The sequence below is a fragment of the Tinamus guttatus genome, unplaced genomic scaffold, assembly GCF_059628265.1.
Source record: "Tinamus guttatus ecotype Peru unplaced genomic scaffold, ASM5962826v1 Tinamus_guttatus_pri_ptg001602l, whole genome shotgun sequence".
Lineage (NCBI taxonomy): Eukaryota > Metazoa > Chordata > Aves > Tinamiformes > Tinamidae > Tinamus > Tinamus guttatus.
In genome coordinates, this window is record NW_028290136.1 from 3,850,857 (window position 1) to 3,867,093 (window position 16,237).

Sequence of the window (16,237 nt, forward strand, 5' to 3'; positions counted from 1 at the left end):
ATTCATGAAGTAAGAATGGTCCTGCAGACAGCAAATGGCACAATGCTTTTGTGTTAGGCTATTTTTAACACCGTAAGAGCCACAGTCCTTGGAAGAAGTTTACGGGATTTTGCTAATACTATAAAATTACAGCAGAACAAGTTCCTGCCTGTCTTTTAAAGCTTTGTACCTCCAAAAATGTTTTCTACGTTCACTCCAGTTGGCCAAAAAGTTAGTATAAGTGTCTCATTCCAGTATTTATTGCACTTCTAGTACATTATAGCTATTTGATTCAAATGTTTTTTGCTCACCCATGAAAGACCAACTATATATATATTCTATATAATCATGTATAATCATTCAATATATACAACATAATAATGCTAGATACAGTTAAAACAATTTAATGATTTAAAATGGAAGCGGAGTTTGTAAGACAGAAAAAAAATCATACCAAATTTTTGCATGTAGGACTTGAAGAGGTAGTAGGGAAAGCAGCTTACCTATACACACAAACAAAACAAAACAAAAAACCCCTGCAACTCATGTTTAAGTTAACTAATTGTAGCTCAGATTTGGGGTAGGTGAGAACATACACACGGACAACATGGGTAGCAGTGCAAAAGACCTATTCTCAGGCTGCCATTACACACCCATAGTTCTGTGCGTGCCTGTACCCACAAATCCAGGCTGAACTTGAGCTTCCTCAGTTGTGGTTGCATGAAGAGTATCTTAGAGAAATACCTTGGATTTTGATGCGTGTCTTAACATAACTTCTTTTTTTTTTTTCCTCCGCTACCCCTTGAAAGTCTTCATGAAGGCCAAGAGCAGATATTTAGAACAACATGAAAGCTTTTGGATAAGTTCTTTCATGGACATACTGAAATTCAATAAAAATAGATACACACAAATGATTCATATAGCAGAAGAGCAAAAACAAGCAATGATTACCTTCAGCTGATTAGCCAGAAAACCTGTAAAACTAGCAAGTCTAGTTCCCAGGAGGTTTCCGGACTGCGTGGAGTCTTGTTTTATACCAGAAGTTTTTTAAATATGGCATATCCGTGTGCATCCTGAAGTCTCTTGGCACCATCCTATAGTATATAGCTCCTGGAGCTCTTCCCCAACCTGTACTGCATACACCAGGTTTTTCAATAGTGATTCCTGTTGTCATTACTGTGCTGGGCTTTGGTTAGCTGAAGGCAACACCCAAGTTCCAAAAGAGCAAGAAAATCCCAGTATCCACTTTTGCAGCCCAGGCTGCACTTGCAGGGAGGGAGCCAGATTTCTTTCCGAGCTATCTTCTGGAGAGGGGGAAGAGAGTGCAAAGGGCCCACCTGACGTGTGGGCCAGCATGGCAAAGGGAAGGGGCAAGCAGTGCAGGTTGGTCTTGCAGGACAATGTGGGAAAATGGTGGACACGAGTTGGTCAGTGAAGAAATTGTAGAAGCAAGCCAGAAGACTATGTACAAATACTTCAGCAGTTAAAAATCCCTACGGAACAACTCTCGAGCTGTAAACCAATGAAACAATCTCTCACAGTAAGGTCAACATTAACAAAGTTCATGTTAAGCTTACAATTAAAAACCCTCAACTGATGGCAAAGTGAGTGGGTATTCTTATGAGCAGTTGTCTAGATGAGCCAGCTTTAAAGGGAAGAAATGAACAAGACGTGTAACCACTCAGTTATGGCTACTAATATATGTTAGATGGTTTTAAAGTTTGGATCGGCAAAAAGCTGAAACACAGGATGCTCTTAAGGTGATGGTAGTTTCAGAAGCACAGAAGATTAAAAAGAAGGAAAAAAAGAAAACTTGTATAGTGAATGTGCATAAATAGGTTTCACTGAATTATCAAAAGGACAGAAATTAACAAAAGTGAGCGACTTTCCAAAGTGTAAATCGAAATTATTAAAATATATTAAACTGTTTGTACTAATCTTTCTTGTTGGGCCAATCCATCAACTTTAGCAACACATATACACTATGCTATATTCTTGAAAAGAATTGTTTTATTAAGAAACTTTTTGGGGAGTGGGAAGAGGGATATTATTAAATTATCAGGAGAACCCAAGTTAAGAACCTTTTTTGGTAGGACATTTAACAAAAGTTGGAGGTACTTTTAATACAGTTCAAACAAGACAACAGAATTTGCTGGGAAGCAAGAAGAGTGCTAAAACTCTTGCATTTGAAAAACAAAGCACGTGCGCCACCTCCTGGGTTACCAAACGTGGAGCACAGTTAATCACAGGGGTTCTGGCTCCCCCGAGGTAAGAAACCAGCTCTCAGAGAGGCTGCCCTAAGGGCCAGGACATTCACTTGATCGCCGTCGTGGTTTATAGTTTAGGGCAGCACGGAGCAACAGTCCAAAACACCATTGTAATTCATTCCAGATAATGAGAAGCTTCATCTTCTCACGTTAGTATTTTCTATTCCTGATTTCTCTCCAGTTCTGAACTGAGGCAAAGTTGAAGCAAGAAAGTTTCACTTATTTCAGTATATAGAGGAAAAACCACCTTGGAGCTAAATACACCTTTCTGCTCCCCTCCTTGCAAAGTGCAGGTACGTGCTAAAGCAGTTCTGCTTTCTTCTCAGAGCTAAAGACAGATGGTACAATTGAGAGCCTCAGAGCGCTAGGAATAATTTGATTGAATATCATTTATTAGCTTTGAAGTTCATCTTAACAGGATTTAAATAGACACACTGCATGGGTTGAAAGAATCATTTATTTTAAGCAGAAGAAATTCTGATTTTTACAAAGTGTCTGAAGATGGCAAGACTTGAAAATATAAATACCAACCTTTAGAAAATTGTGTAGTGAGGCTTGGCAGTAATAGGGGCATACATCCTAACATCAACTAAAGTCTGAGTAAAAATACAGTTAAAAAAAAGATTGTAGCCTTTTTTTTTCAAAGTGTTGGTCTCATTTTCCTTTCAATCAATGTTAAACATAATGTAATGCCAAAAAAAAAGGGAAAAAATAATCTAGTAGATGGAATCATTTCCTTAAGCGATGTTTCAAAAAAAAAAAAAGTTATCAAGTAACAGTCGACATAGCAGTAGTCTTAAAAGGTTTCTATATCTCTGTATAAAACTTTTTAACAAAAAGAGTGAAATGGCTGTTGTAGATAAATCATTTTTATACATTCAACTTCATATAGGTTTATGTACACATGCAGTATTGGATAGCAAAGCATTGTTTCCAGTAAATATTACAGTAATTCATACCTTGGTGGTATCAAGGACTCATCAGTTAATCGTTTCAGAATCATTTCAACACAATATGCTTGAGTCCATCTTACAAAGGACAGCTAGGATACAAATCCAGCCATTTAAACATCCAATTATCTAATCCCCCTCCAAGGAGCGCAGGAGTAAGCATACCCTTCAAGGTTCGATGTGGCTCTGTGAAATTTAAATGGGGGAAGTACTCATTGAAGAGGGCTGTAATGAGAGGGTCATTACGAACAGTGTGGTTTGTTCAACTGTTTGACACCCTGGTAAACTTAGAGCAGGCTGAGCTGCTCAACTTGAAAGAGCAGAAGCTTCTCAGTCAGAAAGACAAGCCTGTGGACAGTGGCGAGTCCTCTCTGCCGTGTGGTAAGACAAAAAATCAACCAACCAACCAGCCAGCCAAAAATAAGGCAAGGCCTTTCACAGTAGGGCCAGCCATCTGCCTAAGGAATGGGGCCAACTCTCACTGCTCCTTGCGGTGCTTCACCCCCTGGGTATATAAGGAGAGATCAAAAGGAAGCAGCATATGCACATCTCGGTGGTTTCCACAGTGTATCTATCTCCTGGATGCCATGTTGTACTCCTTGAGCTACAGGTCTCAGTTTCATCTATCTGGAAAGCAGGCCGAGGTGGGAAGAGCATCCACATGTTTTCCACTGCTGAGATAGGGAGGGCAGTCTCGGGCTAGCTAGTCTCAGGCTATCACTTTCAGTGTGTCCCAAGTGAGGGGATGGGGAGGATGGAAAGCTGGCATTTGTGGGAAAAGAAGAAATATTTCCAAGTGGGAAGTGAAAGAGGTCCAGGAAATGCAGTCAGAGGCAAATACAGGCCTTCACACACAGGCAGGTTCAGGGACCATGGGCACAGTTTTGGCACTCATTCCCTCCCCCAGTGCTACCTTAATGCAGGTATTTTTAACCTGGAGTGTGGTGTGTTTCTAAAGCCTCACAAGCTGCTTGAATATAAGTCTATGAAAGAAAAACAAATCCATCTGTCACCAATGAAATCAAGTCTGGTCAAAATGCTCCATTTTGGATACAAGAGTCTTCTACCTTTTGGAAATTTTTTGGGGGGAAGGGGAGGGGAACTGGGTAATCAGAATCTAAAATCAAAAATTTCACAGCTAGTGACTTAGTAGAACAACAACTATTATCAGGTATGTTGATTTTAAATGAGTAATAAAAAATAAAGAAAAAAGACAATATTTAGTTAGGGCTACTTCCTTTACATGATGAGAATTACCTTATGTGTTTCACCGCCTCACTATCTTAAAAAAAAATCTGCACTTGCGTTTTATATTTTAATGTAAAACTTCCAGTGTTTCAAAAACTACCTAGCTCCTAATCTAGCCAAAATCTAGCTGTAGTGAAAAAAAAAATGTGAACAGAAAACATTCTTTTGTTGTATTACTGGACCGTATCTAATGTTAATGTGTTTTAAAATAACCTTGTTTTTGTTTATAAACAGATTATTGCTGGAGTGAAAAATAGCACTGTACACTTTGCTACATGGAGAGGGTACAATGACTGTACAACAACATATTCATTCAGCAGATGTCTAATGACTCTACCTAAGAGATGCTTGCGCCCCTTAGTCACATGCGAGTGGATATGTGGAGCAGTAATGGGCACCTTAGACTAAGAGCACTTGCTTTCAAAACACTCAAACAAGAGAATCCTACCAAAGCAGCCAGGTGACAAGCTGACATGGGTACTACCCAGGTGTCTGAGCCTTGCACTGAAATTTTGGTAGACACTCAGCTACTGAGCACCTTGTTTCGCACAGCTGGCCAGCTTGGCTCACCCCAGTGCTGCTGTGAGGGCAAATCTTAACAGCAGCTTTCGCATTTGGGATCCATCCCATGCAGGGCGTTGGCTGAAGCCAGGGGCTGCCTTTCCGAGGAAATTCCTAGAGCCATTGCCAGCGCTCGGGATTACTTGGAAGCCTGGCCTAAGTCCTAATTAGGGTCTGGAAGTCAGGAAATCTGACTGGCTCAGAAGCTTGCTTGTATCCCACTGTCAATCTGTTTTCACTTCTCTGAACAGCACCAAGAATTTCAGCAGCCAGAAGTGAATGATTTGTCAATCAGAGCAAAGTCTGACAGCAACTAATATCTTGGTAAATTGTACAGACTTTTATTTTTAAGGTTCAATCAGTTATGCTCTTATATTTTTAATGATGCAGAATTATGGATAGCTTGCTTGTTTCCCTTAATTTAATTCGACCTCAACAAGTTATTGTACCAACCCTCTTTATTATAGGAAATCCAAGGACAACAAACCAATCTAGTTGTTGAAAACATTAACAAAAATCAACATTTCAACAGTACAATCAATTCTAGATTATCAGAAAAAAATAAAAGGGCTATGATAAGCTACTATCATAACACAGGCCTTTGCTTATCTAAAAGGAAAAAGTTAGCATCCAAATGAGTCATCCTGTAGTGAAACACAATCACCTGATAACACTGTAAGTAGCTGACTGTAAGTAGCTGCACAGAATACTTTGACTTCACCACTTTGACTTCAGCCAACAAATAGTTAAATATCATTAAGTAATTGATATTTTAGCAAAGGACCCCAAAACAATTGCTTTATGATTACCCCTAGTTAACCTGCAGAACATCAAAACTAAAAAGTATTATGGTACATTGGCTTGATATGTTGCATTTAAGTGGTCCAACATACAAATGCTAAATATCAACCATTTCGCCTTAAAAACAACAATCTCTTGATCTAACTTGTTTTGAGAACCTGAAAAAAGGTATATAAAAATTCTTTATCTGTTTTCTTCAGCACTTATATTATGAGACAAAAAGCATGAAAAGATTTCTAGCACCCGTGACAGCGCAGTGGGATAGAACTAACATATTCCCATGCTTGAGTTAAAGCTTAAACTAGTTGAACTCAAATGTCAGTGCTCTGAATCCCTTATGATTGGAACTGATAGCGTGAGTTATCTAAGAAGCAACATCCAACGAAACATGGCTTTGTGACATCTTCATGGTACGTGATATGATGTTCACATTAGGAGAATGGTAGTTCTGCAACAAATGTATACAAGCAACGGGAGGCACTGTGATAGCAGGATCCTGTGATAGGAGCATCCTGTCTTCCATAATAAATAGAGAATATTTTCTAATCTTTACCCAAAGCTCTGTTCTTTAAGGCATGGTTTACCGTCCTCTCTGAGGTTAGTTAATAGGAGTATAAAATACCTCACAGCACTCTCCTTTAAAAAAATATCAGGGAAAGAGGTCGCTAATAAGACATGCTTGGTAACATTGTGGTTTATCATTACATTTCATCTTTCATAGAAAAATGCTCAAGAGCATTATTTTTCTTAATGTGCTGTAGGCTAAAAATGAACCCTCAAGGGTTTCTATTGCTCTTCTTGTTGCCAGAGCAACAAAGCAATACTCACCTGAATATCTGCCATGGTAAGTATCAGTTTACAAGCCGAGGTGAAGTTTGTACTGCTAGCAGATGTCGCTAGCAGCATTTTTACTATAAGCCAAATTGTCATGGCAAGGGATGCCATGAAGACTCAAGAATATATTACTGTTTCATTTGTGCTACTCGATTATTGCTCATATAATTCAAGTATTTCTGTTAAAATGTCTTGACCAATGACATTCAAATGAAAGGGTAAAACTGAAAGACATTTATATGAAGTCTAGTGCATTGAAAAGAGTCCATTAAATGACCTGGAAGAAATCCAGCTTGTCACTAGGAAATATAACAGGAACCTTTTCCCATAAATTCTGTCCTAGAACTCTTTCTGATAAGAAGATAGAATGGAGGAGAGGGAAAACGCTACCAAATATTTCAACAGTATACAACTGTTATTACTTTCTCAGTGGAAGAAAAAAAAATTATCACTTTTTACCAGTGTATCTGTCCAAACCCTGATGATGGATTTGGGTTTAAAATGGATGACAAAAGCATTACTTACATTACTATACTACAGAAAAATGAATGCAACTTTGAAATGGTTTGTTGTGTGTCAAACCAAACCCGGGAGGACTACATGGAACTGAATCACAGAATTGGAAACAACACTTTTTCTTTGCAAAGCAAAGCCTATTGCTTTGCGAAAAACCTTGAAGGAAATTTTTTTAATGTTTGGACACAATGCTGACAACCCATTTCAACAAGTACAGGCCACCAGTTATAATGAGGAGTGAGCACCCACATTACCAGCTGAAGTGAACAGGAGGCAGTGAGTGCTCTGCATATCTGACGATCCCTCGCTGCATTTTATTATCACTTCATACAAATGAGAAAACATTCAAAAGATAAAGTTGCATCATCGGGTGAAAATACCACTATGTGAAGGACACGTCTATCCTCAGTTCGCCTGAGAAAACTCTCAGAACTGCAGTCTTCCTCCCCTCCCCACATTAGGATTAAAAAAAAAATCAAGTGAATCTCAGAATGAGTGATGTAATAACAGGAGAAAAAGAAAAGTAGGTTTACAGTGATAAATAACAGTGTTACAGAATGTTAAAAATTCTAATCATAAAGATATTAAAATAAAGACATATGGAAAATACAGGGGAAAAACACTTGGGCTATATAGTTGCTAACAGTCCTTGAATTAATTGTTTTTCTCCCCTTAAGTACTGAAAGGCGGGGAAAGGAGGAAAACTCAAAAATTTCCTCCCGTTTCTAACTCCTAATTACCAGAAACGACATTTCCTGATGTTTGGTCAAAACACCAGTAATTCCACTCTGTCCAGCCAAGCAATCTGAAAGTGTGGGAATTAAAAAGGAAAGAGTAACAAAAACATTTTTTACAGGCACTTCCAGTTATGAAGTGAAATGCACATGTTTGTTTAAAAAAATAGTGCTTTATTTTCATACATAATATATGCACCTCTTTAAAAGTACCATTCTTGAAAAATAAATCTTTGGGATCTCATGCAAAGTCAGAAGCAGAGGCAGTGTGAATCGGAAGGAGGTCTGGTATTCTGAGCTCAACTGCCTGTTTGGTTACCCATGCAGATGGGTAACCTGCTCTGCCACTGAAATGCAAATGATTTTTTTTCAGTTATTTTTAAAGAGATAACTCATGAGTTTTGGGTGTGAAAATATAGTAGTTATCACCGGGCTTCTCAACCTTGCATTGCTTATCTTTCAAATTCGCTATTAAGCAGTTTTAGAAAAGCAATGGAGGTCATGCAACACTGACTGACTAGATACAAGAAAATATGCTCAGTCTGAAAAGAAAATGCTCTGTTTTCATCTCATTAAGATCTGTGTTTGCACAAACCAGGTCGGCTCAAATATATTCCTTCCTGCTCTCTCCCACTATTGTTTTGAGTCTTAGGTTTGTTTTCAGACAGCACTCCTGAACAGTCAGTACAAACACTTCTCACTTGATGGACACACCAGTGAAGTCAAGCTAAAAACCTCCATGTGCTGCTCAAGTTTAAAAACAAACCAGCCTTAAGGTTTTCACTTCACAGTTTATCCACGGACAGGTACTTTATCCCTTGATCTTTCAGGTTGCTGGACTCAGCAAAAAAAAATCAGTCGTCTTTCTCGTTTTTATTATACTATCACCGGAAATACCAAAAGAGGTGGTAAAACAGACTTCAAAAAACAAATAAACAAAAAAAAAAGCCACTTGGGGGGAAAACTGAGAGGCTTTTTTGTTCACTGAAATGTAAAGTAATGAAACATTAGTTTGATAAAACCAACTACTTAGAAGCCAAGGAGTTACACTTTGTTGTATGGAATTTCCTGTGTTTTGAGACCAGTTCTAAGTCACATGCTTGCCAGTGGTAAGCATCCTTGTAAGCTGAGAGGTAGTCTTGTTTTACACTAAGGCTGAACAAGTTTGTTTCCCTGTTTCCCCCTCCTCAAACTCTGTTGGAATGATGGTCAGGAACGGAGACCCTCTCAAGCGGTAGCCATCATCTTGAGGGGGGAGGGGAAAAAAAATCAACATTCTGACCTTTCCCCCTCCCTTGCAGCATGTGCACAGTTTCAAAATGAACTCATAGAAACAAAAAACTGTGTTGATTTGATTACAAACATAAAATATTTAAAAATATGTGTTCTTCTGTTTCTACATTCAAGGCTTGATTAGTTAGAAATTTCTAACAGCTTTTTTTTGTGAAAGGCATAATTTTGTTCAGATAATTTTGTTCAGATAGTGGAAGAACATCATGGTGTGTGTTTTGTTCTTTTCCTTTTTTTTAAAAAAAAAGGAAGGTACTAATGAGGGCATAAAGGCTCATTGTACTATAGTAGCAAATCCAGTAGAGCAGCACTTAAGAGGTGGTTAATAGTGCTTTGGTTCAGAATCAGTGTTAGAAAATAAAGCTTAAAAATCATGACGCAGGGTATCTGGAGGGATTTCAACAGCAATCTGTAATGGACGTAGAAAGGACTGAGGCGTTGGCTTCTTCTCCTTGGCAAAGTACTTTATTCTCCATTGTGTTTAAGTTCCAGGTTTGATGATCAAGTTTCTCATTTCCATCGATGACGCACTAAGGAGGATTCGTCATTGACCACATCATTGTCAGTGTAGCGGTGCTGACACCGCGGTGGGATAAGCAGTAGGATGATCAGTACCAGGAGGATAATTCCACACAAGCTCATGAGAGCGTAGGAGGCAATCCACAACACTGGTTCGTGGAAAGAAACGCTAGAAACACAGTTGCTTGCAACATCCGTGGTTGTGAAAGGGCCTTCAATCTCAGATACTGGAGAGCCATCAACTTCTGAGGAAGCACATGAAGAGAGACATTAAGTTCATACATACCATATAAAAGCCAATGAAAACAATTTAGGCTAGATATATCCCACTCCCCTCCATCATCAAACATCTTAACATACTTTTTTTTTTAATGCATTTCACGCTGCAATAAAAATAATAGTATCACGTGTTTATAAAATGAGAACCTGAGGTGTAGAGAAACCATGATACTCCTGCATTTGTACAGACTGTCAGTAGGAAAGCAGAAATGTATCTATCTCAAGTGTCCTACAACACAAGTTAAAGTCAAAGCCACTAGATCACCTTCTGTTTTGGGAATAACTTTCAGAAATGACCGTTTAACAAGACTTGAAAAATTTACAATACCAACCCGCTGTGGTACTTCAAGGCCTGCGGCGTTCTGACTTTCGCAACAACTAGAAAAGCACATCAGACGATTTTTACATCTACTGTAGCTGCTACCTCCCAAGATCGGCCTCAGGGAGCAACATGTAGGCTTGTTAGCTTCCAGATACCTCAATGAACAGCACCTTGGGCAGAGTGGAAAGGAGGAAGGGTACTCTTGCAAGAGGGACTGCTGCGGTGAGAGAAAGAAGATGAGATGAAGTAGGAGAGCCAGGTGATGGGCTTACAGAAAAGGGTAGTGGTGGGGATGAAGGTCAATGGCAGCAGTGAGATGCTAGGACACAAAGGAGCAGCACTATGGGGTGGGGAAGGAGAAGTTAAATGAGCAGCTCAGAAAAAAAAAAAAAAAAAGGGAGGTTACAGAGCTAAAGCAATAAGTAAGGGAAGGTGCCTGGGCAGCTCTGCGTGGAACAGCCACCTGCCTTTGGTAACATCTGACTCTGCGACCTGCTTCATTGCCACCACAAACCCCTACTTTAGTTCAACATGCTCTGCTGAAAAAGGGCCGAGCAGCCACGGCAAGCACAGCAAAGTCCTCGGAGTTGTGGACAGGCCACGTGTGCTGGAAAGGACAGGTGGGCTGCCTAAGGCAACAAAATGTTCAGACCTTTCCCTATCTGCAGCACTGGGACTCTGGTGGGGGAAGGGTGGGAATCTTCTAGCTCGCCTGCGGCGACTAGCTTAGTACTGTTTGTGCATTTTAACAAATATTCTTCCAAACAGCTATTATTTACTTCCCTAGTCAAATATGCCGGGGCACATTTGTGTATTTCTTACAGAAGGCCTGGGTTTTACTCTTTCTTTCATGTTATGCACAGTTCATTTTAAACACACACACACGCATTCTTGCCAAATGGTAAGTGATGCTGCCTTACTGAAAACAGTATCTCTTATTTACACATAACTTAGACAAGACTCCTGAAAAAAACATTTAAAGAGATGCACAAAGTTTATTTCCTTGATGCAGGAGGGTAGTTACGGTTTTTGGAAGGCAGGAAGGAGGCCTTTAATATTTTCTGCAGGGAGACAAATGCAGAATAGGCAGGGTGATTTATTTAAAGTTTGTTTGGAAAGGTTTTAGTTGGTGTTCATTTTCTGGCATCCTTGTTTCATGACCGCATGTTATTTAAAGTTTAAGTCTTAGTAGACTTAACTTAATCATGGGCTGCCACTACAAGAAGCAGTTCTGCTCTGCTTCACTGCCTCTTGCATTGGTTCGAGTGACGGTGGGCTGCAGGAGCAGCTCACTGATCTGATGGAAAACTAACCTGTGGAAACAAACAAATGCCCAAACAAAGAATTCTGTTTAATCACTCACTGAACCAACTCACCCTGCACTTAGCTGCTAATGTAGGAACACTTCTCCCAGCAGCAACAGACCCTTAGGGTGGTCTGGACGAAGCCTGGGATTACGTTGCAATTATTCTAGCACTGGTGAATAAAAATCACATCTTCTTTCAGCTTGTTGGATTGCACTGAGCTGGCCCAGGCTCAGGCTGCATCAGCAGATCTTTGCAAAAGACACTGCCGTTACAGAGAGCTGGAAAGCGAGCTGCACAGCAGTGGTCAGAGGAGTGAAAGACTACCTAGCAGGCCTGTGGCAGAGACAAAAAACCCACACCCTTTTGTTCAGAGTCCCAGTAGTGCGTTTTGTCTTGTGTGCAATTATTTCCCCTGGAAATCTTCCCTCCACTACCTACACTATTTCTTCTGTCTCTGGGAAGCCCTGCAGCAAAAACAAACTAAAGTGCATTTAACACTAATGCAAAGTGCAAGGCATAAATATTGCTACTTAGGAATTCAGTATTTTGAAAAAGTGAAAAAAAAAAGCCACAGAAATTCCTTTCTTGCAGATAGCTTTGAAAATAAACAGTCCCTAATTACTCAGTATTTGGCTCGAGTACAATAATTAGTCCCATTAAAAAGGCAATACAAAATTGTTGCCAGAGTGGCTGACATTTTAAATTACATTTTCAGAATACTTGACAGCAGCATAGCCTCTGCTTTCTTCCTTCCAAAAATAAAGCTTTTCCCTCACCCTCCTCCACTCTCCAGAGAATTTGCAAGGAAATAGATGGGAAATTTACTTACATTGTTCAAATAAAGCTTTAACAAACTAACGGTCACACATTTAGATTATTGCACATAAGATGAATTGAGGTATTTTGCCTTTTGTTTTAATCATCTCGTAGTAGCTACCTACAATGAAATTTTGACCTTGAACAAATGGACTTATCTTCATTATTGATGACCACAAGACAAAAGATGGCACTTCTGGAAAAGTAGAAGGTCAAAGTTGGAAAGACCAAACACATGCCCATTCACTACTCCGGGTGGTTTGAAAAGGAAGCAATCAAGTTGGATCAAATTTATCAAACTGCTGTTTGGCAGGGACTCTGGAGGTCACCTAGGTCCACCTTCTACTCAGAGTAGGACCATCACCAAGAGTCACCTGTGGCTTTGTCCAGCCAAGTCTTGTGAACACCCATTGTCTTCAGTTTAGTGCCCATAAATTCGCTGAGATCATATTTTTGTTCAAAAGATTTTGCAGAAATGATTTATGATAACAATGCTCAACACTTTTCTTCCCTGAAAATCACATGAGTCTTAATCCTATCATCTTCTCAGCTACTATAAAATTATAAGGGGTATAATTCCTTTCAATGTTGAGGTACCATTAGGTTGTGTCTCTAATATTAAGGTGATCTGAACATCTAATCCTAAGTAGGGACTTAATCCAAAACTTTCTCAGGCATCCTGTAAATAGATTATATCTGAAATTATTGCAACAGGCAATCTGAAACAATTTGAAATTAGCAACAAGCAAAACAAGTTTTAAAAGGCTTGAACTATCAATGAAAACCAAATTTCCTTTCTTGCAACCAGTGAATCTAACTCTCCTGCTCTTTGTTCTTGGTATGTGCTGGGGAACTAAAACGGTGCAAGGAGGATTGTAGAGATAAATTATTTCTCATGTCTAGTCAAGTCTCCATAGAAACTTGCGGTTCAATGAAGCTAAGGGTTTGCTCCTGTTCCTGCCATTTTTGCATTAAGTCCTTACTTAACATAAAAGCCTAGGCTTAAATTCAGCTTTAACACTCTATTGTAAACAAGCAAGCACAAGTCATTGTGACAGAGAAGCACTTTTTTTTTCACATTTCTCTATTTCTGAAGATTTATGTCACTAGTAATTTAATTTAATTTAAGCCCACCAAGACTAAAAAGGCCCAAATAAATTTCATTAATATAATTGCTATGGAAGACATGACTGGTCTCCACAGGAAGCCAGTTAGGCAGCTTAATCCTTCACACTGCTAACTGCTCACAGTTGTGGTTTTCTGATGAAAGTAATGTTAAATATGGAAACCACAAGCTGTGAAGAAGGGAATGCAGAATAAATGGCACATCCAGCAAAATGTCATCTGCCCTAGGTGAATAAAGCCTGACAAATCAGTATAACATCTTGTCTCAGTGTCTTAAATTATCTGATTTCTCAAGAAGCTTCTCGGGTTCCCACCATATTAAGTTAGACATATGCGTAAAACATGGACAAAGAAACAAGAAGAAAGTGTCTTCTAGCACCAGCTGGGAATTATGATGTGTCCAAGGTAAGGTAAATGCAGATTTCTTTTCTAGCAAGCCCAGTTCTTCCTCTCTGGAAGAATGTTGTCTACACTGGAAGAATGTTCTACATGAAGTGGCCAAACTCTAGGCTTCTATATAGTGATATTACCAGTAAGGGGTCATTATGGTCTCCTGACTTTTTCTCAACAAAGACATGCTTTCAGAAAACTTCTCATCAGCATCAGCTGGAGCGAGTCCCCTGTTGACCATGTCAGTCACTGAGTTGAGTCAAGGCAACCCACCTTCTCCATCAATGTCTGCAAGGGGCAGGAGGCAGCTCTAAGCTTGCTAAAATTGCAGTCAGGAGGCAAGAATGACGGGCAGGGAAACCTGTTTTGCATTATTTGTCAAGTTACACTCTGTCCTTCCAGAAGCACTCAAAATGTGCCTTTCATCACTGCAGGGCATCTTACAGAGGCCTTCATTAAGCAACCCACATCCATATCAAGACTTTTTTTTGTTCTTAGAAAGCTCAAAGATGACAATTCTGAACCTGTTAACAATGGAGGGATTTTTTATTTTTTTATTTTAAAAGGCTTTTAAAAATGTCCTGGGGCTACAACTGAGCAAACTAGTATCTCTCGCCTTATGGTCAATAACTTAGTTGCATTAAGCACTCAAGTACTCACTACCCTCACCTCCTACAACATAAATACTGGGGATTAAAGAAGCATTGTCAATCTGGCTCTTTTTCTCATGGGAAGACTCTGTTTCCACAATGTTTTCCAGGGCAGAGAACACTTTTCCATTTGGGACAGAGACTTACATATGGGTACATCACCTCTTCTCCACTCCTATTTGGATTTCAAAATGTTCTTGTGATGCCATAGCCATGAACCATCATCAAGGGAACAAAAGCTCCAAACTTTTATTTGTTTTTAGCTTTCCTTGGTGAAAGAAGCTAACCAGCACTGTTAACCAGCACTGTTAAAATCAGCTTCTCCCTGAGAGGCCACAGTCCTTGTTTAATTCGCAGGACTCTGGCAGACCACATATTTGATTGCTATTTCCTAACCAGCAATATGCAAGCCTGACAGAGACGAGGTGGATTCAGTACAGAGTCTTCCTCCCTGGCCATAAAATTTGTGTTTTCCCAGACACATTTCTCTTCCCAATCTGACATCCTGTATTGAGGATTCCCCAAAACTTTCCGCATTTCACTTTTTCAGCCCTTTCTGTCAGACACTAATGCACAAATACAGTAGCTCTGATTAGCCTGTCTCTTACTGGCAACTCCAGACTTTCACAGAGATCAACTGCACAATGTGAATATTTCGAGTTTGACACAAATGGATGAGGAATCATTGGATTAGGTGATGGAAACTCCTGCTACTGATTACCAATGGCCCTTCCTTGCTAACCACTTCTCATACCAAAAATTATCAATTCTTTTTTTCACATTTCCTGAGCAGCCAATCAAAAAGATAATGGCTTTTCTACTTACACTGAAAAGACTACTAGTTTAGAAAACACAAAAACATTGCAAGTCTAAATTCAAAGGATGATTTTCATCATCTTTTTTTTTTTTTTTTTTTTTTTGAATATTTCTGAAAGGCCGAGAAGGGATAATTTACATTTAGAGGAAAGCTTTAGCATAGTATTTCACTGCACATTTCAAAAGTCAGTTGAAGAATTTATTCATCTGAGAACCAGAACAGGATTACATAAGTGAAGCTGCAGTAAAACAGGGGCATTCCTATAACCCTCTTGGGGAAAATGCACACACAGGCAGACATCTCAGAGGGAAGACATTTTCCCAGAGAAAGAATGTAGCTAAATTTTCCACAGTTAAGGCTGATTTATACCAAAAGGTAGTAGAGTATCCCCTTGAAGTGTGAAGAGTTTGGGATTGCTCACAAATACCTTAGCACTTCATTAATAAGCACATTTTTCCTATCAGATAAGTGACAAAATAGTTCTTCTGAGGGTGGCAGGTGTTTCCTGAGGCACCAGCGCAGGACAGTATTTCTCTTACCTGCACATGGACTCACTGCGAAGCCCACTCTCTTCTGAGCTCTGTCAAATATCACATAGAAGCCTTCCATGACGGTAGCACCAATAACTAGGGCATTTGTGGAGGAAGAGATCCCAAACCGGTAGCACTGTAGATTCTCCCCAATTCCAAGAATGGGTTGAATATAAAGCTATTAATTAAAAAAAAGGAAGCCAGAGAATAAGCAGCAGCAAAATACAGTAGTTAGAAGATAACAGTTCAGAGAGACTTCCAAACTTATGATTTTTATATTTAATTACTCAAATTCTACATAA

At 39.4% G+C, this 16,237-nt stretch overlaps 1 protein-coding gene across 1 annotated transcript in view; it reads right to left on the bottom strand.

Moving 5' to 3' along the window:
* Window positions 1-9,623: 9,623 nt before the first annotated feature.
* The window catches only part of BACE2 (beta-secretase 2), a 44,056-nt gene continuing 37,442 nt past the window's right edge, over window positions 9,624-16,237 (bottom strand). Inside the window, exons 8-9 of the mRNA XM_088539359.1 lie at window positions 15,945-16,113; window positions 9,624-9,944 (exon numbers count right to left, since the gene is read on the bottom strand). Of these exons, the coding sequence (XP_088395485.1) occupies window positions 9,691-9,944; window positions 15,945-16,113 (423 nt within the window). The 3' untranslated portion in view covers window positions 9,624-9,690. The remainder of the gene's footprint in view (window positions 9,945-15,944; window positions 16,114-16,237) is intronic.